Genomic DNA, 20,974 nt, shown 5'->3' with positions numbered 1-20,974 from the left:
AAGGTTGCAGTTTGATCACCAAAGATGACGTAACGAACGATGAGTAGGTATTCGTGGAAGGCACTCGAAATTCGCAATCCTCGTTCAGCGAGGAGGCGACATCGTTCGGTGACAGCAAATAGGAAAGCGTCGTAGACAAGCTTGGAGTAGAGAAGAGGGTGCTATAGAAGAGTTTAAAAACGAACTCGCATGGCTTGAGACTCTTTTGGCTCCTTTTTACGTTTCTGGTTTTGGTTCCTGTGGTGTTTCCCGGTCATGTGTGCTCTCCACGTGGGTTTCTGGCTCGTAGTTCCGAAGCGGGTCAGCAAAGCTGATATATCCGATAAGACGTCTGAAGACGGCATTTGCCGGCACATGTTTCCGGTTGCTGAGTGGCACGAATCGAAGAAGTTTAGCATGAGATGATGGCAGTGTTTAGAGTGGCCATTGGTCTGGTTCTAACTGATGAGAAAGCAGCAAAAGATTGCCTTTGAAGATAAATTTTGTTAAAAGCAGTGATGCAAAAAGTTCGTAAGCCCAGAAGAAACAAGGGGCTAATTCGGGACGAGCATATGACTTCACGTGGCAGCAGATCACCATACAGAGGGACGATCCATAACAAAGAACAGACGGAAGGATCGAGAAATTGTCTAACAAGGTGGTAACGCAGAAATCTTCGTTTTATGTATTATCTATTAGTGACGAATGTGTAAAATGGAGACAGATTAGAAAAGAAGATAGTGAGATTTTAGAGACAGTTTCCTGTGTTATGTTGATTGAATTGGACTGGTAGTCTACGTTCATAAATTGTCTAAACCCAAGTTAATGTGTATGGGCTGTTAGTAGCAGTAATCTAGTTTGATATCGAGAGCCATGTTTGTGATTTAAATGAATCATGAGTGTGTATAAATAACTTGCCTGTTTGATTACCATTGCCTTGCTTTACTTGTAATTTAGTATTGATCTTGATTAGCTTTGAATATATGTGTTGTTCAAATTGTAAAGTTCTTAAATTAATAAACATGCTTTCCCATGTATACCTGAGTTTGTCTGAGTAAGAGATTGAATTTTACTGCCCACGAAAATATCGAACCTATGCTTAGAGGGAAAAGGGGAAATTTAAGATTGTCGAGGCCATGACTGTATACTGATAACTCTGAAATTTACTTACCTACTTAAACTAGATAAAGTATTACTTGATTTCTGGGAAGGTTTCTTTGGATATGAATTTCTATCTTAGAGCTCTGACCTGCACAGCATAAACAAATAAATTTTGTCAGAGCTCAAAACGGGAAACTGCCCCAGAAGGTCAGTTTAGAAGTTATATCTCAGTAGGCACAAAGGAGAACAATAGAGGTGAAATAATGACGACGTAACAATAATGGTAAATACCTGCTGGATATCTGTTCAGAACATGGACTAGTTCTGAACAGAATTTTAAGTTGGAACATAATGTTCCAACTTAAAAATGTGCACAAATTCATATATAGAGTTTACATAGAAGATGCAAGAAATAAGAAAAATCTTATTGACTATGTTATTGTCGATAGCGATGTTTCTCCCCAGTTCAAGAGATGGGTGTACAGATGATTTGAATGGAAGTGTGAGTTTAGTTTTGAGCAGGATAAAATTGAATTTCGTATTGAGAAGAATAGCGTGTATATGAAAATTTTAAAACAGATCAAAGTTGAGCAGCTCTGAGGTTAACTGTAGACTCAAATACACAAACATTATTCAAGAAAAAATGAGAGATTGAAAACAAGAACCAAACCTTGGGGATTCGGTGGCAGATCCTGAAGAAAATATAGATTTGATTCAGCCAAAAGCATGTTGTGACGTGGTCTGCAAGGATAGAAAAATCAGAACTCAGTGGTGGACTTGGGAAGTTAAAGAGGCAGTGAAGGAAAAGAGCATATCAAAAGGGTCCTTGGAAGTATGCCAGCTTATGCTCTTAGAGAATACAGAGAAAAGGTAAAGTGAAGTACTGTGTAAAACTAACTGAAGTAATAGGAAGATTTTAGCAAAAACATAGAAAAAAAATACCAGGATATGAAAGATTGCTAATGAAACAAGCCACTGGATGGTGAATTCCATGTAAAAGGAATTCCAGTTCCTTTTACAAACAAGGTATCTGTGTTAGGATAGGAGTGTTATGCTTAAGATGTAAGTTGTTAAATGATTAATGTAGAAGAGATGCTTCGCAGATTAGAACCGGATGTCTGAGGTCTGGTGAGTGCAGAAACGGTGAAAAAATTCAAGGCATTATTTCGTGACGTTTAATAGTGAGAAATTCACAGATAATACTTCAACTCCATGAGTGGTAGTTTGTATAAAATATTTTAATAAGTGAATGATGATTATTGTTTATTATGCATTAACATGGTTAATATGATTAGTAGCTGTTTGTTTTATAGTAGTTTGTAATCATGAGTGAAAATATTCTTGCTTGTTAGATTAAATAATCTGCCACAATCATTCATTCACATGGTTCTCTGAACAAAAAACCAAGGACTTATCTAAAATGATATCTTAAAATTATTAATTAGATGCTTAAACTACTTTTTGACTAATTGCGCTCCACATACAGTGCCAGAAAGAGAGTGTAAAATGACCTCTGAAGTTATATACAAGGGAAGGTTGGTGAGTAAGTTATAAATAGTTTTAAAAAATGCCTATTTTCTGCATAATCCCCTTCAACATTTATAGACTTGTCCCATCGCTTTATCAGTCCTTCTTCATAACCAGCAGCATAGAATTCTTGTCTGTTTTCTCAACTGACTCTGCACCTAATTTTCAACCTTCTGATCATCAACAAAATCACTTTCGGTCCTTCAAAACACAAATTAGACTGATATGTCAATCACGAGAAATTTGCCTCGAAGAACATATCAAGGATGTAGGGAAAAAACAGGCACCAAATCAGGATTGTCATTTCTTTCCACCAAAGAAAACCAAGTACTTTGGCAACTCCTCAGGAATACCATATATTGTATTCAGCAACTATGTTTACATATTTCAAGAAGTGCTTAAATGCTAGTGTCTAACCTAACCTAACAAAAACCAAGATCTCATTTTGTTTGGCATATATCAGAGATCTACATATCTATGAATTTGGAGATGATAAAGTTGCATCACATAGCAACAAGATGTTACACATGTGACAACTTGTTGCTGTATTCAACATCCAGTTTAAGTTCATTTGATGTATAACAGTTATTAATTCATCAGTGTATTGTAGATGAAGCCATTTGGTCCAAAATACTTGGGTTCGATTCCGGCCCATGATGAGGAACCTTTATCTGGTCTCTTTCGACTAAAGGCGAGTTAGTCCGTCTCTTGCGGTGGTAGTTTTTTCACCCGGAAACTTGGGTTTTTCGTCCCTCAGAATAGGCAAACCGGCCCGTGAACGCACACGGATTCACAGTCATGAAATTCTTACTTAATCCATCACTATGTGGGCTTAGCCTGTCCAGGGACAGTTGAGGAACAGGGGAAGCTCCATACAAATAAACTGTGATGTTGAACCATCACAGACATTACATTATATATCTTAATACGAGTATACAGGTGTTATGAAACTCAAGCTATGATTTGTGGGAATTTTTTTTTTTTTTTTACATTGTTCTAATAAGCAGTTATAAGGCTTCAAAGTTTTGTTCATCATCAATATAGTACAGTTGCAATTAAAAAAAAATTAAGCAACAATATATGGAAAATGGAATCTTTTTTTACTGTCATCAGACAGCCAGTTAAAAACCAATACTATTGAAATCATTTGCTGTGTCCATATGATTTAAATAAAAGAAAAAAACAGTGAATGCACATGCTTATATGTAAACAGAGAGAGAACAAAAATAACTATGTACTGTATTTCAGAATTGTACTCCCCCCCCCCCTCACTCTACAGAATGTTGAGTAAGGGATAAAATTTCCCGCTGCCAAGTCTCTGGAGTTTGTTTCAGGCTACATGCACTTTGTGAGAATTTATCCTGAAGGAACACAAAACATTTACAATTAACCATTTCCTGGTATTTTTAGAGCAGTGCATCAGAAACCAGGGTTGCCTAAGGGACAAAGTGAAATATCCGGGAAACCTCCACATAGTCTTTAAGGAATGTAAAGACTTCACCAGAACTTCTGACTTGTCATCCTTTTCCTCACCTTCATGTTGTGCTCATATATACATATATATCCACCTGATACTAAATGAACTTAAGACTTAGCTAAACTAATTTTATTTTATATTGACTTAGAACCTAAACAAAAATGATGATACAACATGATGAAATGTCATTCCAGCTAGAATGTTACCAAATTAAACAAGGGATTTATCCCCTTCCCCACTGTTTTCATCCAAGAACAGCAGTAAAAAGTCAGGTACTCAAACTCAGTATTCCTATCTTCAGTTCAACTGACAACATAATTGAAGATAGGCACTATAAATATAAAAAGCAACATTGGAGAAGTGCAACGAGCAGAAGTACTGTCAGCATACTTAGTGTGACCAGTGAAGAATATAATAGGTGCAATTCTACTAAATAGAAATACAAGATGTTATATTTAGGCATTAGTGATCAGGGAAAGGAAGGTAGGAGTAGCTGTAGTATTCAGTTCTATAAACACAAATATAAACTTCTTGAATAGTAGGAAATTTCAAGTACAATGTGGGTAAATTTCAAAATGGAAAGTTTATCAAATTCCTGACATGTGTCCACAGGGGATGTATAAGATATTACAATAGTATTATGTGAAAAAGTTATATCATTACTAAGATGTCAACAATCTCTCTCCATATTAATCTGTTATCTGTCAAACTCCAATATTATTAGATATTTGTCTTCTTAGGTGTTTCTTACTGTATCGGTCCATCTAAATCTATCCTCTGGGTCTTTTTTCTGCCATCCTGGAAATGGAAACTTTAGAAGAGTTTGGTTTGTGTATATGGTCTCATAGAAGATTCTTATAAAGAAGATACAGGAATCTTTTTGAATTGTTACTGGAGATATGACACATTGAAAAAAATAAAAGCAAATGCTTATTGAAGATCTTACCAGCAGAATAAGAAATAAATAACAAACACATAAAAATGGAGAAAAGGGTGAAGCCAGCAAAACAGGCAAACTGGCAAGAAAAATTTCTGCATAAGACCAGTTTCCCTATCAGAGCATTAAGTTTTAAAGCCACGTTAATAAGCTGTGACTGGCTTTTAAGCCTGATATGCAATGGGATTGTGGCCTTTAAGAAGTTAAAGGCAGGCATTTCTGGCAAAGAAGCAATATTGAAAGTTCCTAATAAGGTAACACAGCATATGCTTTTAATAATATCTTGTACACCCCCCTGAGGGCACATGTCAGGAATTTGGTGTTAGCTTACCATTTTGAAATTTACCCACATTGTACTTGGAATTTCCTACCATTTAAGAATTTATCTTTGTGTTTATAAAAAAATATAGAGCGGAGGGAGGAAGCTAAGAAGGCTATTTGTAAAAGTAACAAAGCAAAAGTCATGAAAAGACCAGTAAGAATATACAGTATAAATATAATGTGACAAAATCTTAAAGCCTTTAAAAAAACAACTATAAATTGATGAAAAAAATGGTGTAAAAGGGTTCAGATGATAAAAGTAACATAAAAACAGAAGATGTGTTCTGGAGTTATTACTTTCATAGATTACTAATTAAAATAAGCAGTTACAGAGTAGTGATAGAAAATATTAGGGGTTTACACACACTGAGATGAAATAGTAATGAGTTAAGGAGGGAAATGATTCAATGCTCAGGCTATGTCGAAAAAATGAGTGTGAGATTTTGGACGGATAGTGTGAGTTTGGTTATAGAAAAGTCTTAAGAAGGATTGCTTGCACTTGAATGGATTTGGCATTAAGTGCCTAGAGAAATTATTTATTGGAATGAGATCTAATGCAGAGAGTTGAGGAAACTAGATAATCTCAGGAGGAATGCTGAGGATGTATATGTAAAAAATAAACAAAAAACCTAAAAATCCTAGCCACATGGCTAGGATTTGAGACATAATAGTGATACGAATGTCATTGAGCACAGTTATGAATCTGCTGAATGGATGGACCACACTTTGGGTTTAGCCATTTTGAATGTGTGTGGAGGGAAAAGAGAAAGTTGCTAAACCGAGCAAAAGGGACTGTAAATTTAAGTTAAAAAAAAAAAAAATGCAAGTAGGTAACTCATGCCTATACACATGCCAGGAGTATTAGAAATAGTGTTTCTAATGCTTATTAATTTTTCGCTACTGCAATGAACAAATGTTGCTGGCATTAGTGAAACCTGACTCTCAGTCAGGTGTTGTAACTGGAAACAAATGCAAAGAATAGTATTTTTAGGTATGATAGAAGAGATAGAGGAGGGCAAATGATATCAGATGATTTGAGCCCAGTTAGGATAGAAACACATGAAAGCAATAAATGTTAATAATATCCTGTGTAGTACTGAGTTTGAGGCTGTATTGTGAAGTGGAGGCTAACAGGATGAAATACATGGTGAGATGTTACTACAGACATGGAGTTTCAGTTGCTTGCTTCGAAGAAATGCACTGCCAAATTACCCCGATGAGTATAAACGAGTATGGGCGACTCGTTTATACGCATCATGCAACTTAATTATTATGGGCGACTTAATTATCTGAATATTGAGTAGCAGAAGATTATGGGAGATACTAAGACAGGTAGTGATGAGAGCTTGGTCCACCTTTACCACGAATTGCCTCATTCCTGAAGATACTTCAGGCGCAAACTTTGTTTGCTTACACTTGGATAAAGGATTAAACTAAATTTATTATTATAATTTTGTCTCTTTACAAAGCCTTGAAAAGACCTCACTTGGACTATTGCACATAGGTCTGGTTTCCATGGTGATTCTGATACGTGCAAAGGAGTGTCAGAAATAACATCAGGATTGTCGAATACAGATTATAAAACAGATTGAGAATTTGTTGCCTGCAGATACTAGCAAACAGGAGAAAGAGAAGGATGATATGATTGAGGCTTACAAACTTCTGAAAGGGTTATACAGAATTTCAGTTCAGAATGAATGAATGCTGTCAAGGAGGTTAGGGCTAGATATTTCTCTCTGAGTAGTGTGCGATTGGAATGTATTTCCATTGGATGTTGTATGCAAGTAGCATGAATGAATTCAAGAATAGGTATGATGGCTGGTGCGAATAGTATGGCCTCCCTCAAGTTCGAATTGAAATGAAAATCACCACAAGCTAAAGGCAACCTAAAAGAATTTTATCATTATGGTGCAAGTAAAAGAAAGAAAGAATGAATGCAGATGGTACCTTTTTAGTATCAGAAGCAGATGAGGTGGTTCAAATAATGAGTGCTCACTTCACCAAGATCTATAACTTGGTGTATATATATGACATAATGCACAGTGCTACCACTACATTGAATGAAGCAATAGAGATACATGAGGCGGTTCTAAAACTGTTGCCTCACCTGGATAAGAATTCTGCAATTGGAACTGATGGGATATCAGCATGTGTGCTTAAAGAATTCTCAGCTGAATTGGCTAGACCAGTTCATGTTTGTATAATTTGAGTCTTAGCTCAGGAATGGAAAGAAAGTATGATGATCTCATTGCACAAGGGTGATGCAAAAACTGATGTGTACCTATTGACCTATTAGTATCTTTGGAGTAATTGCAAAGAATTTAGAGAAGTTGGCAGTAACTCATGCACAGAAATGGGTAGACAAATATACTTTGCAAGGAACAGCATGACATTATTAAAGGGAGATCATGTCTGAGCAATTTGATCATATTTTATAATAATGTTAAGACTGAGTTAGATAATGGGGATGGATGCACTATGATGCTGTTGGACTTTGCATTTGATAAGATATCATATGAAAAGCTGTTGCATAAACTAGAAAACATGGGATGAATATATACTATTATCTTGGATAAATGGGTGTTGACCAGTGGTGTGTGCCTCAGGGATCAGTCATTGGACCATTGTTATTTAATCAATACATTAATGATATTGGAAAAGGGCTGACAGGAGATCTTCAGTTTGTTGATGCAAAGATGAGTAGGACAATCACAGATGCTTCTGAATATACAGCATTTACATCGTAATTTCAATAGGCTGGGATTGTGGGCAAATGATAATGGAATTGATTTCATTTCAATGTAATTGTAAAGTTATGCACTTTGGAGCGATGCAATATCTAATAGCATATTATATTGGTGGGATTAGGCTTGAATAGCTGAAAAGGATAGAGATCTTGGCATTATGGTGAACAGAAAATTGAAGTTCAAAGGTCACATTACAAAAATTACAAATACAACTCGGAGGATAATTGCGATGTTGAAACGAACATTGACATGCAAGGATATGTAAATCATTTTGCCTCTTTATAAGGCCTTGATAACTGCACCTAGACTACCATGTGCAAATTTTGCTCTCCTGAGATCCAAAGGGATAAAGCTGTGGAAAGTTACAAAGATGACATTGGGATTATGGAATGTAGATTTCAAGGATAGATTGAGAGTGTGTGAACTGCAGACACTAAGTATTATATGATATTTTATGTTATTATGTTATAGCCAAAAGCCTTATAGGATATTGGTTGATAAATTTTCACTATATGGAAGGTAGGGAAGACAAGAGGACATCCAAGTAAATTAAGTTTGTATGCATTTAGGAAACGGATAAGAGCTAGATTTTTCTCTCGTAGAACTGTGAGTGAGTGGAATATTTTCCTTGTAGTAGTTTGTGCATCTAGTGCAAATGAGTTTAAGATGAGATGAGTGATGCCATGATGATGTATATGTGGTTCCATCTGGATGAAAGAGTGAGGTGGAAGCACACAAGCATAAGTTCTATCTACTGGAAAGTCGCTTTACAAGGGAAAAGAAGCCACGTATTCTATTTGGATTCGAGGGGATGAGTTTCTGCTCTTGGTCCTCGAGACAGATTTGGATTTGATGATAGTTGTTTTGCATATATTACATGTTTCAGACTGAGAGTGAAGCTTGGGTTGCAAGACGTGTGCAGTATGTCTAGTTACTTGACTTTAACTGCTTTGGTACAACTTTTGTTAAAGCATCGCTTAGAAAGTGGAAAGAGAAGTTTAGGTGGAATGAGGAAATCAAGGCCTTCATGCTAGTGAGGATAATTTCATGACAGGTGTGTAGGTCAGAAGAGCAGAAGGTAATGGTCAGACCATGGAAAGGAAGAATAGGAGTTTCATAGGTTGCCTCACTTGGTATCTTTATAGCAGTGCCAAAAGGATAGACAGTTGGGAGTGGTTAGAGGAAGGACAAGATTGTAATCTGAATTACCAAGAGGTGATTCTAAAGTATATCTGGAAGGAGAACTAGTTATAAAGAGAACAAGAGTATTGGAAGCTTCGAAAAGGTTATCAGGAATTCAGGCATGTAATATAGGATTTGTGTTAGGTCATTGCTTACAGCAAATTTGGTGTGGTGCACCAAATTCCTCTCTAAGTTGTCCTGTGCAATTCATAAGAGGACAGTCTGGTTAATTAATGATTATTCCTTGCTCCCCCCCATACACACACACAGGTGTTTCCACCTTATTCCTCTTCTACAGATACTTGGATAGTACTCTGCTGAATTGGTCACATCATTCCTCCACTTTCCTCCAAAACCATAAGAACAAGATCTGCTGCTAACCAACATCCATTTACACTTGAGCTCCAAGTTCATCAAACCAACTTCTGCCTTATCTTTCATTCCATTTATTTCTTTTCTTTGGAATTGGAACAGCCTACCTCACTCTACCTTTTCCAAAGTCCATCTCTACTCCAGTTCCAAAAAACCGTGTTGGTTTTGTTGAAATGGTTTAAGCATTATCAGCCCCTCTCCTTTTTTTTTTTTTCATTTGTTTTTGTTTAAATATTCAATTTATTTTAGTGAATTATTTTGTTAGATATGTCCAATTTTCTTTAGAAATTAACATCATTGTTTTATTATTAAATTTAGCTGGCCTGGTTGGCTGAGTGGTTAGCGTATCCGCTCTCCAGCTAAGAGGCTGCAGGTTCGAATCCTGCTGTGGGCATGAATGTTTGTGATTGTCTTTGAAAATACTATTGATGGTGGTGGGCTGTAGATGATGTCGTTCACTGTAGTTGATGGATTGAGTGGTGGAGGCGGAGAGTTGTAGAGTGGGTGGCCTCCCTCGATGAGCCTTGAGACTCCCTGGAGGTGTCACATAATAATAAGCTTTTTTCATTTTCTTCACATATCATTTGATTTATCTGAAAAGAGGAAGGTCTGAAATAATTTTCTGTTTGAAGTCTTGTTGTTGATCATTCATTCTTTGATTATTTTATTCATATTAAATCCAAATACTGGATATAGAGGACAAGCTTGTCTAAGTCTTATTTCAAATGTTTTAGTTCTGTTCTGATCTCTCTCTTCTAGGTTTATTACTGTTTTCTTATACAAATGCAGACTGCATTTAATACATTTCTAGGTAAATTGCTTTTTAATACTATGTAGTTTATATCTGTAACTGAAAAGTTTTGTTTTAATAATCTCTGAATGCTAGGTGTATTGTCAGTTGCTGTTTTATGAGTGGATGTAAGAGTAATGCAGGATTTTCATTTTTGAAATCCATCTTTGTCTCCCTTTATTGATTCTGTTTTCAGTATTTTTGTATATTTTACATCCTGAGTTTCATAAACTTATAAAAATAACTGCAAAAATTCAATAATTTTGACAGCTATTTAAATTTTAAAATTGGGAAGGATCACAGTTGCACGATTCTAATCGCTGGGTATTTTTCCACTGTTATATTTTCCTGTCCTGTCCGCCTCAGTTAACCTAGTGGCTGTATGCTTCGCAACCATATGCCTGGGGAAGGAGTGTCTTAGGTTTGATTCCTGTCAGTGACATGAAGAGCTGAAGGATCTTACTCAGCCATAGCCAAGTTAGCCGGTCTTGGCTGTGGACAGTAGGTTTTTCTCCCCAGTTTATCCTGGGATTTTTCATTCTGCAAAGCAGGTGAACTGGCCTTGAGAACTCAACACTATAGGACATAGGATACACTGGGGCATAGGCCTTGACCACCTTATCCTGTGAACGGTTTGAGGTCCGATGATTAACAAGCCCTCGACACTGCAAGATAAAAGAGGGTAAAAGGAAGATGAGATGATGATGATGTACAATTTACTCTCAGTGGGGTGGGACAAACTTGCTACAATTGTGTGCACTACATGATTTGTCAGTTGAAGAGGAATTGAATATGCTGCATCAGAAAACTATGGATAAAATTTGGTCAGGGTACAAGCAGAAGAGAGTGGATGAATACTGAACTGTGGTTACTCTTGCACTAGGAGGGAAATGGGAAAGTTGGTAGTAAAATATTGGTATGTATTCTGAGCTACATAGTGAATCTGTGTCTCATTGTTTTCTTAAAAAATCTGAACTGGCATTTTATGAAATGCCAGTTCAGTTCCAGTTAGCTCTGTAGTGTTGATGATGTGAGGCAAGAGTGATCTGTAGTATATTCTTTAATTGTGATTTAAGCTGAATATCTGGTTTGTCCAGTATAGGACAGATGACAGAAGAAGGTACAGAGGCAAATGGTAGAGGAGGTAATTTGCATTTGATAGTAGGCAGAAGGGATGATAGGTTTTTGAATTGCTGTATAGGTCATGTGTAAACTGAATTTGTGATGTACTCTTTCTGATGTTCCTTTCAAGTAGAATCCACTAAATAGTAGCTTGGTAGTTTTATGTGTAGTTCATCTGAAGGATAGAAGTGTTAGAAAAGACAGTGAGATCTCTGAAATATAATCCTCACTTTTGTAAAATTATTCGATATATACACACCCAGGTGTCAGCCTTTGAGGAGTACTATGGTAATGTGTCATAGTCATTTCTTCATTCCCAGACTTGATCAGTTTATAAGCTATTGTTATGCTGTGTATCTACTGAAATATTAAAAAAAAATAAAATAAAATAAAAAAAAGTTAACTACTGATATATTAGTGTTTATCATTCTAAGAGACATGAAAGAAAAAAAAAACACAATTTTATTGATTATATATGGTCATACACATTTTCAGTTTTAACAGTTATCTTGAATCACCTTTATGAAAAAAAGTCGGTTAAAACCTTCAGGACGACATGCATTAACTAACATTAGTGGTTTTCCGAATTCCTATTGACTCTATACCATCGGTTGGTGGACAGGGCAAGTGGTGGGCAAGCAGTTGAAAAACATTTGTTATATTTTTATTTAAAATGGAAAAATAAAACAAAACTAATACTTCTTTCTGAACTTTCCATGTTTTAAATAATGGTTAGTATTCTGATATTTCATTTGTTACACAGTAAATGACTTGGTTTTGTATCTGTTATAGTAACCAGCTAATTGTACATGATTTTCTGGTTTTTTCTTTGGGGCATGCTGTAAAGATAGTGATGTGTGCATACACCATCCTGTTATTAGTCTTATTCCTTAATGGCAAAATCAGTAATAATAAAATAAGCATTTTTAATTATCAGATATCCCTCTTCCCTAAGCACACATGATAAATGAGGTAAGGAATCAAAAACTATTTACACAAAACATGCCATGAAATCAGCATTATATAAATAAAACTGAGGCTTAAGCTGAAATTAATCTGATTTTTTTCCCTTCAACTAAAAATTGTCATTCTTCACAAATGAGCACTTTTTTCCCCAGGTTCTATGTGTTAGCAGTATCATTTTCTTAGGATTATATTTTGCTTGTTACAAAGAAGTGAAATGTAAGAGAGCCATAAATCTTAATTTTATGCATGAAACTGTTAATCATTTTTGATATCTAATAAACATGTTCTGCTATGACATACAGAATTATTACAAGGCAGTTGCATTTCTTTAGGGAGCGTCGAGAAGAACAAGAAAGGATAGAGCGTGAAAAGGTAGAGAGGGATAAAGCCGAGAAAGAAAGAGTAGAAAGAGAAAGGCAAGAAAAAGAAAGGCAAGAGAGAGACAAGCAAGAACGTGAAAGGATAGAACGTGAAGAGCGAGAAAGGGTTCAGAGAGAAGCTGTTGAGAAACATTTTGATGAGTCATTGCGATTGGCTGGAATTCAGAAGGTAAGTTTCTTTCAGGAATTAACTTATTTTAAACTTTATTTATTTTTATTATTATTTTTTTAATCTAGTATTAAATGTCTGTTTTGGTACTACACTTATTTTTCTTTTATTTCCCATTCTGTTTAAGTGACCATATTATTTTAGATTATTTCTGTTTACCCTTTTTTTGAGAAGGTTAGTCTCTCAGAGGGGGAAAAAAAAGAATTTCCATGGGATTGATTGCTCATGGAAGGTTTTTTCCCTTGTAGAGACTCAGTTTTTCGTCTCATAAAACAGCCAGCACCTTCCAGAAAAGCATACGCAACTAGGACATGCCTCATAGCCATTGTTGTTTCAAACTTAATTCCAATCATCATAACACACTTAAGATTAATACTGTAATGTCACGTGCTTTTGCTGATATCTTTTTAACCCCCAACCAGCCATGAAGTCTATAGATGTCAAGCTAAATCTGGATATGATTCTGTAACACCCATTGAATAACATTGATAAGAAGTGCAATTTGGTCTCACTATTTCATCCACTTGGCCAGTAGGGAAGTTAAATGTGATTCTGCTATTGATGTCATCTCTACACTTTCTTCCTCTGAACTCTTATGTCTGTGGTCTCCAGTCCTTGATCAAATGCTTTATTTCTAATCTCGTTCTCCAATTTATTTAGTGAAATTGGTTTGACTGACAATTTCTTTTGTGTACTGCTAGATTAATTTTGCAACTAATTTCCCTCTTGTTCTCCATACCTAAATTCAGCAGCCTTATCACTACAAAAGTCTTATTCTGTTATTTCCATATTTAATTTGTACTCTTCACTAAAAATTGTTTAACATTCACTGAGAACATAGATGATATTTTTATGACTTCCACAAAAGGTTTTGTAAACCAGTAGTTAATACATTAGTACTGTGGGTGTAGTGGGATTTCTAAATTTTTTATTTTATTTATTTTTTTAAAAATATTTTTATTGATGTAATTTAGAAATCAAACATCGAAAACTTTTTTAAGCTGCTTTAAGTCTCAAATAAGCACGTGATGAAATTCATCTCCCATCTAAAGACAAATATCACAAATATCCATTCTCTTGGTGGGATTCGAATCCACAACCTGTTTGTTAGAGACCAGATATGCTAATCACTCAGTCATTTTCAGGGCTTCCTTGCATGATTTTTTTCCTGATTTTCCTACTAAATTTGTCATAACAATTATTTAATTTGACTAAAGACTTTGGATATCATCAGATTTATTTGAAGATAATGTCATTAGCATGATGTAAGGAAATAAGTTTAATATTATGTTTTGTAATTATGTTATCCTATAGGTAATAGTGGAAATGTCGGCACGGTTAGCCTAGCGGCTATGCGCTTCGCAACCATATGCCTGGAAGGAGTGTCCTAGGTTTGATTCCCGTCGATGACGTGAGGAGCTTAAGGATCTTTCTCAGACATAGCTAAGTTAGCCGGTCTTGGGTGTGAAAAGCAGGGTTTTCACCTTAGTTTATCTGGGGTTTTTCATCCCGCAAGCAGGCAAATCAGCCCCGTAAACATACGCTGCTACAGTCAAAAATACATTTTCCCCCTCTTTAGTACTAACTAAAGTTGTATCTACATAACACGCGGACCCTGCAATGAAAGCGGGAAAAACGTGCAGAGGAAGAAGATAGTTAATAGTGGAAATATTAACTCTGCTTTACATCTCATTTAACATCAAAAATCTTCTATATAGTCTTCATTTTTAATTACTGATTTGCAACATATACAGAGCTATATATTGTTCCATTTACACCATACAGATTGTGTACCTTATTTGCTTCTCAGAAATCAGCAATACCTAAATAGATGTCCCTTGTCATATTTCTGTGGTTCTTTTTTTTAGCTACTTGTTATAAGCCTGAAAAGCTATCCTTGACCTAAATCTAGTTCATTCTTCAACAATTTTCTAAAATTTTTCTTAAGCTTTTTTTCTCAAGTAATGAGTTTTCTCAGAAAACTCATTATTTTCCTTGCTAAGAAAATTTCTTCATAATTATCATATTCAATTAATTTTCCTGTTTCTTAAATAAATATAAGAGCTGTAATCCAAGTCATCTGCTTTCACCTTGCAACCAAGTGTTTTGAGGATTATGAGTAGTCACTAAAAGTTTTATTCCACCATATTTCAACATTCCAGGTTTAGTATTATCTACTTGTTTGCCTTCTAGGTTTCAGGTTCTCCTGGATATTTTCATTTCATATTTATTTTTATCAACCATTTGTGACTTCAGCCTTATATTCAGTTCTTGTATCATTTTTATCAACTTGAATTCCTTTTGTGGTACATTTCTCCATTTCTGAGCTTTCTTTCTTAGCAGTTGCCTAAACAGTTTGTTATCTTCATGTTATTTATCTTTATATTTTTCCAAATTGTTTCCATCACTTATAACTACTTTTACATATAGCTTATATCCTTGGCATTAGTCCCATTGTCCTCTATATATTCTGTAAAAGCACATGCTGATTTTCTAGCCAGGAACTTTCAATATGATTTCTTTGTCCTTTAGACTACTTCCTTTATTTAACGTGAAGCACTTATTTTTGTCTTTGCAGATAACTTCATCACATGGCTGAATCAGTCAATAATTCTTTTGGATTTTGCTACTCATTCCATGAAATTTGGTTCTTGCTTTCAAAGATTTTCTTGTTTCACCTAACAATATCCATATATTGAAATCAGCAGTCCATATCCAAGAGTTGTTTAAACTTGATCGTTTAAAATTTTTTTAAAAAAATTCTGCTCAAATCTAGGCGGCAGTACTTCCTGTTTCTATGAATCAAGAGTATACCTTTTGCACTGATATCTTATTCCATTCTTGAGGCATGACTATTAACAATAACCTAGCTGTGCTTCACAGGACTGCCAATAGAGTATGTGCCATCCCTAGGGAAGCACTGTTTTGCCGCACCTAAATTCAAGATAATATGTAAAATTAGAAACAAAAAATAAGTTTTTATAGTTGAGATACAATTTTGCCAGGTTTTTGTCATCCTTCAAAAATGCTGCCTCCATTGCCTTAGCTGCCTTGTGGGTTACAACCACCCTAGTGCTTTAGGAAGTGAATGAGGTTTGAAATCTAAACGTCTGACCCGGCATGTTGCAAGTGTAGTGCAAGCTGCACAGATCATTGTTGTTATGGTAAGGAGCACACACACTACTGTGTAAATTATTAGGCAACCACATTGTCTGAGTTTCCATCGTGATGTGGAATGTTAATTATGAGGTTGAGACGCAAATTGTGGAGAGCAGTAGATACTGAGAAAAGAGGTTATACAATGGAAATGGTGTTTTGGTTTGTGCATTAAGACAGATGGGATTATACATAGCTGGAGGGGAGCCAAACCCTATCACTGGAAGGTATGCAAAGGGATGGAGAAGTAGATTGAAGTTTTATATTGAGTGGAGGGCAAGTGGAATGCTTTGCTAGAAGGTGTTTTGTGAATGCCAGGAGTGTCATGAATGAGACGGTCATTGATGAGACCTCCTTCAAATAAGTCTGCATCTTTGGAGGTATATTATAACAGTGTGATCTATTATGAATTTGTGCACATTTTCATGTTGGAATGTGGTTTTAGTAATGACTGTCCCAAGATGAAATAAAGCAGATATTAGGAATTATTATTAGCTCTACCCTTTCTTCAAATTTTCCTAAAACATTCTTGTATGTCTAGGATCCATTTTCTGCACTTCTTAAAGTCTCCCAAGAATTGGCAGCTATCTACCTTTCTGACTCATAATACTTTTCTCCTTCTGCTATACTTCTGCTTCCATGTAACAATAGATGCAAGGTCTCAGTAATGGCTTTTATCATTGGTAATGTCTAGGGATAATGATGGGTATCATGACTAATTGCGTTATCTATCCCTATTTGTTGTTTGCATTTTTTCTGTCCTGAGAAATTCTAAGTAATAAAAAATGTCATTTTAAATAACTTGCATCCATGGATAGAGGTGAATATATGGTACAATTGTTAACTCCTTGTGCTGTCTTCAAAAATCTGGATGCTATTCTGAAGTTCATTGAACAAGGGCTAATAAACAGCCATCTATTTAATAGTGTGGTGGTGACAAGTTAGTTAAATTGAATGTCTGAAGATATACTGCCCGATTTTTGGGACAATCTCAAACCCGTTTTCAAAGTTATTAAATTACTCAATAGAGGTTTTAATCCGATACCCCCATGAGTGTGTTAGTAACTTGTGATACTGTTTTGCTGTAAAGCTTTCTTTTAATATTTAAATTTGAATCTCTTTATTTTTAAAAGCTTTAAACCTTCCTTGGATAGTAGTTATTTCTGTAAGTATGCAATGAAAAGACTTTATTATTGATTTGATTTTTATGAGAGCATTTTTATGCTCTCATAAAAATCTAACCAGCTGTGTCATCTGCTATGCTGTTTTCAGATGTATAATTGACAACACCAACATTAGTATCTTGTGCATTCATTTGTAACCCATTGTCTCCCAACAAGTACCATGCCATTCATTATATTTGAATCTTTACTAGAGCATATTATGTTATCATAAGGTTCAGTTTGTTCACTGATTTAACTAGGATTCAAATTCTATGTAGGATGTGAAAAAAACTATCAAGGCTTTTCAGTTGAAGAAAACTGCTTACTCATATATAGGTGGTGATTTTTTTCACCTGTAAACTGTTTATTTTAATTTATCTATTTTTTTTTTTTTTCATCCTGCAAAACAGGTTCTCAAGCCAGAAGAATGCACACAATTAACAGCCATAATACCCTACACATAGGATTAATTAACATATAATGCATTAATTGGGTTTCAAAGAAGCTAAATTATTTGGCTGTGACAGACCATTGAGTCTGATATGCAAGAAGAAAATGCAAAATTTTGATTTAAAACTTGAGATGCCTGTGCTTTAATATGATAAAGGACCATATGAAAATCCATCAGTTGTATTCATCTGGCTGCTGCTGCTATTATAATGTCATAATAGTAAAATTACTGTTTTTAAGAAACAGTATTAATCTTTATGGAAAGTAATTATTTGTCATAAAATAGATAAGCATGTTTTTTATAGTTTTTTTATATCTTTTATTTACAATAGAAAGGTATGAGTTGGAGTCCTGTGTCAAGTTTGCCACTTAGTAAATCACTTGCACCATCTTCTGTAGGACATGGTAACCCAACTGTTACTGTCTCGCAAACAGGTCATAATCAGTCTGTTCTTCAAACCGAAATGGAGCATGCTAGAGATAAATCCAGAGATAAAGAAAATGAAAAAAGGTTTGCATTCTTCTAATTGTCCTTTTTCACAATAACAATGTAAATTCTTGATGAATGTGCACTCACTTGCCAGTAAATCTCTTTATTTGCATGGAGAAAATCGATCCTGCTAGTAAATATTTTAAGTTCTTTTTAGCAGTAATTTAGCAAGGTTGAATTAGGTTTTAATTATCAAACTTCTCATTGATATTATTGGACATTCTGTTCTGCCTCATGGGGATGATGACAAATTAACCATAGCAAGTGAAATACAGAAGTACTTTATGTAACCAGTCAGTAGAGGCTGAGAAATATTTTCATTGTTTATTGGGAGGTGTGAATGGGGGTGTGAGGGAGGCATGAATAAATGGAAAAGTTGAAATCAAAATGTGTGTAGGCATGAATTGCATTACATACAGATGTTTCACTATTGGTCATGTGCTTGTGAATGAAAGTATAATGTAAATAAATATCATTTTTGAATGTGCTTCATTGAATATTGTTCTGAATATTATTTTTTCATATTCAAATTATTGGCAATTATATTAACATGGCAGAATAAAAAAAAAACAACTACTTATCTTAAAATTGATACTTTTATTTGTGTATTGTGATAAATAGCAGAAAATTGAATTTTTCTGCTATTTATTGCAATATACAAAGTACCAATGGAAGTGGTTAAGGAGCAGTATCAGAAATGGATTTGCAGTCTTTCATGAGTAAGAATTACATTGAAAGAAAAAAGTTAGGGTATAAGAAGACAAGATGTCAGTATCTGTTTGCCAAACCCTTGTCCTGATGTTTTCAAAATCATTAGTAGCCATGTTTGAAAATCTTGATGGTAACCGAGAGAAGACTGGAGATAGCTACCTACCAGTTTCCAAAAAGTTAGACTAAGAGTTATTCCTGTATCCCTTTTTGACAAACTTTTTTGATCACAATCCCACAATAGTAAATGCAATTTTACATTGCAACCCAGTATATCACTAAATTAACACTGCACTAAATTATAAACATATCAGGTAGCAGTATGTGTCCTTACTACATGTAATAAAGTAAAAACAGAGATAATATCTAATATGATTTTATTAATGTTTAAATACAACATAGAAAGGGGGGGGGGAACAAAGACCAAGCAATGCAAAAAGAGAGAGAGAGAAATATTTTATTTACTGACAAGTATGCCATTTGTGTTTCATAGTTGCATCTGAAGAGTTGTACAAAATTGAATCAAAGTGATTTAAATCTATGAAATCCACTTATGTTTTCTATTCTATTTCATGTTAAAAATACTGGTCATGTTATATTAATCTTGTTTCCTGCAGTTTGAAAAACTGCTTTCGAGAATAAAAATATTAGAGGAGGAATTTCATTTGGTAATAGCAATTTAATTTAATTTGACATTATTACTGCAGTTGAACTTGGAGCTATTTTGGCTTATGTACTATGAACAGTTTGTCATTTGTAGCATCTACTTATTTGAATAGAATAAAAACATTTTGCCACTAAGAATGGTCAGATTGAAATTAAAATGCAGATAACTTGAAAATTTTGAAGTGATTTTAATTACCAAATTCTAACATGGAAGAACATCTATTGCCAACCTGGCAGATGAAGTGGTATTACCACTTTGTTTTTAGATGTTTGTTTCACCCAATGCATGAGTCGACCACATGCTTATTGGAAGCTTGAAATGCTTGAAAAGGTTCCATGCTTGTCTTTAGTCCAGACTCTGCTGTTCAGATCATCTAACCATCTTCCCCCACTATTTTAATGTAGGATGGGTTTACAATTTTTTTTTCTTTTTTTGAAAAGATTTAAATTAAAAAAATCTTGGATGGACAAAACAAATCTAATTGCTGCTATTCATTTTGTGAAATGAATAGTTACCAGTTCATTTTGCAAAATTCTATTATTGTTGGCTGTTAGGTGGTTTATTGTGTGTGTGTTACGTGGTTATTAGCGAACGTTGAATCAAAGATCCACTTTGCCAATGTAATTATAAATTGTTTATTTCTGGAATTTTCCATTTAATATTTTTGGACCGGAATTGACCACGGATAGCAAACCCATAGATAATGGATTCGCTATATGCATTACAGTCCACTTTTTGTCAGCATTTGTTGTTTAGTATGCATGACACTGCAACTTTACTAACTTGCTTATTAAAATGCATTTAGATTTGCTGCTACCATGGATGCTGTTCGTATGAGGCAAGATCATGAAAGGTGGTTAGCAGCTGTTCAGCAGCAGAGGAATGACCCTATTGTTTCTTTGCCACATTCACTACCCCATCAGAATTTTAGTTCTTCAGAGGTATAGTATATATTTTATTTGTTTAAATATTTATATTTGTTAGCAGTAATTTATTAATTAATATTTGAGAATAACTCGAGAGCTTCTCATGGACGGTGTTGCAAATAATACTGTATTGAAATAATGCACTTTAAATAGGACATGAGCATATTCTGGGCACCTCACATTCCCCTTAATGTGTTAGTCTCAATGGCCAGACATAAACAAGTAACTGCTGCTTCATGTTAACCTAATTAATATTGAGATAGACCCATTAAGACTATCTACATAGTCTGCTGTGTCCAACAAAATCTGTGTGGTCTAGCCATTTCTGGAATAAAAAATCTGAG

At 34.8% G+C, this 20,974-nt stretch overlaps 1 protein-coding gene across 1 annotated transcript in view; it reads left to right on the top strand.

Annotated features, from left to right (window-relative positions):
* LOC150106336 (uncharacterized) overlaps positions 1–20,974 on the top strand; it is a 580,415-nt gene that overhangs the window by 446,093 nt on the left and 113,348 nt on the right. Inside the window, 3 exon segments of the mRNA XM_090393088.1 lie at positions 12,854–13,070; positions 18,172–18,350; positions 20,510–20,645. Of these exon segments, the coding sequence (XP_090249214.1) occupies positions 12,854–13,070; positions 18,172–18,350; positions 20,510–20,645 (532 nt within the window).

This window comes from Typopeltis vanoorti, chromosome 5 (genome assembly GCF_054136105.1).
Source record: "Typopeltis vanoorti isolate ZY-2024b chromosome 5, IOZ_Tvanoo_1.0, whole genome shotgun sequence".
In the NCBI taxonomy this organism is placed as follows: domain Eukaryota; kingdom Metazoa; phylum Arthropoda; class Arachnida; order Uropygi; family Thelyphonidae; genus Typopeltis; species Typopeltis vanoorti.
Note: the sequence above shows the minus strand (reverse complement) of the source record. Positions and strands in the feature narration are given on the sequence as shown.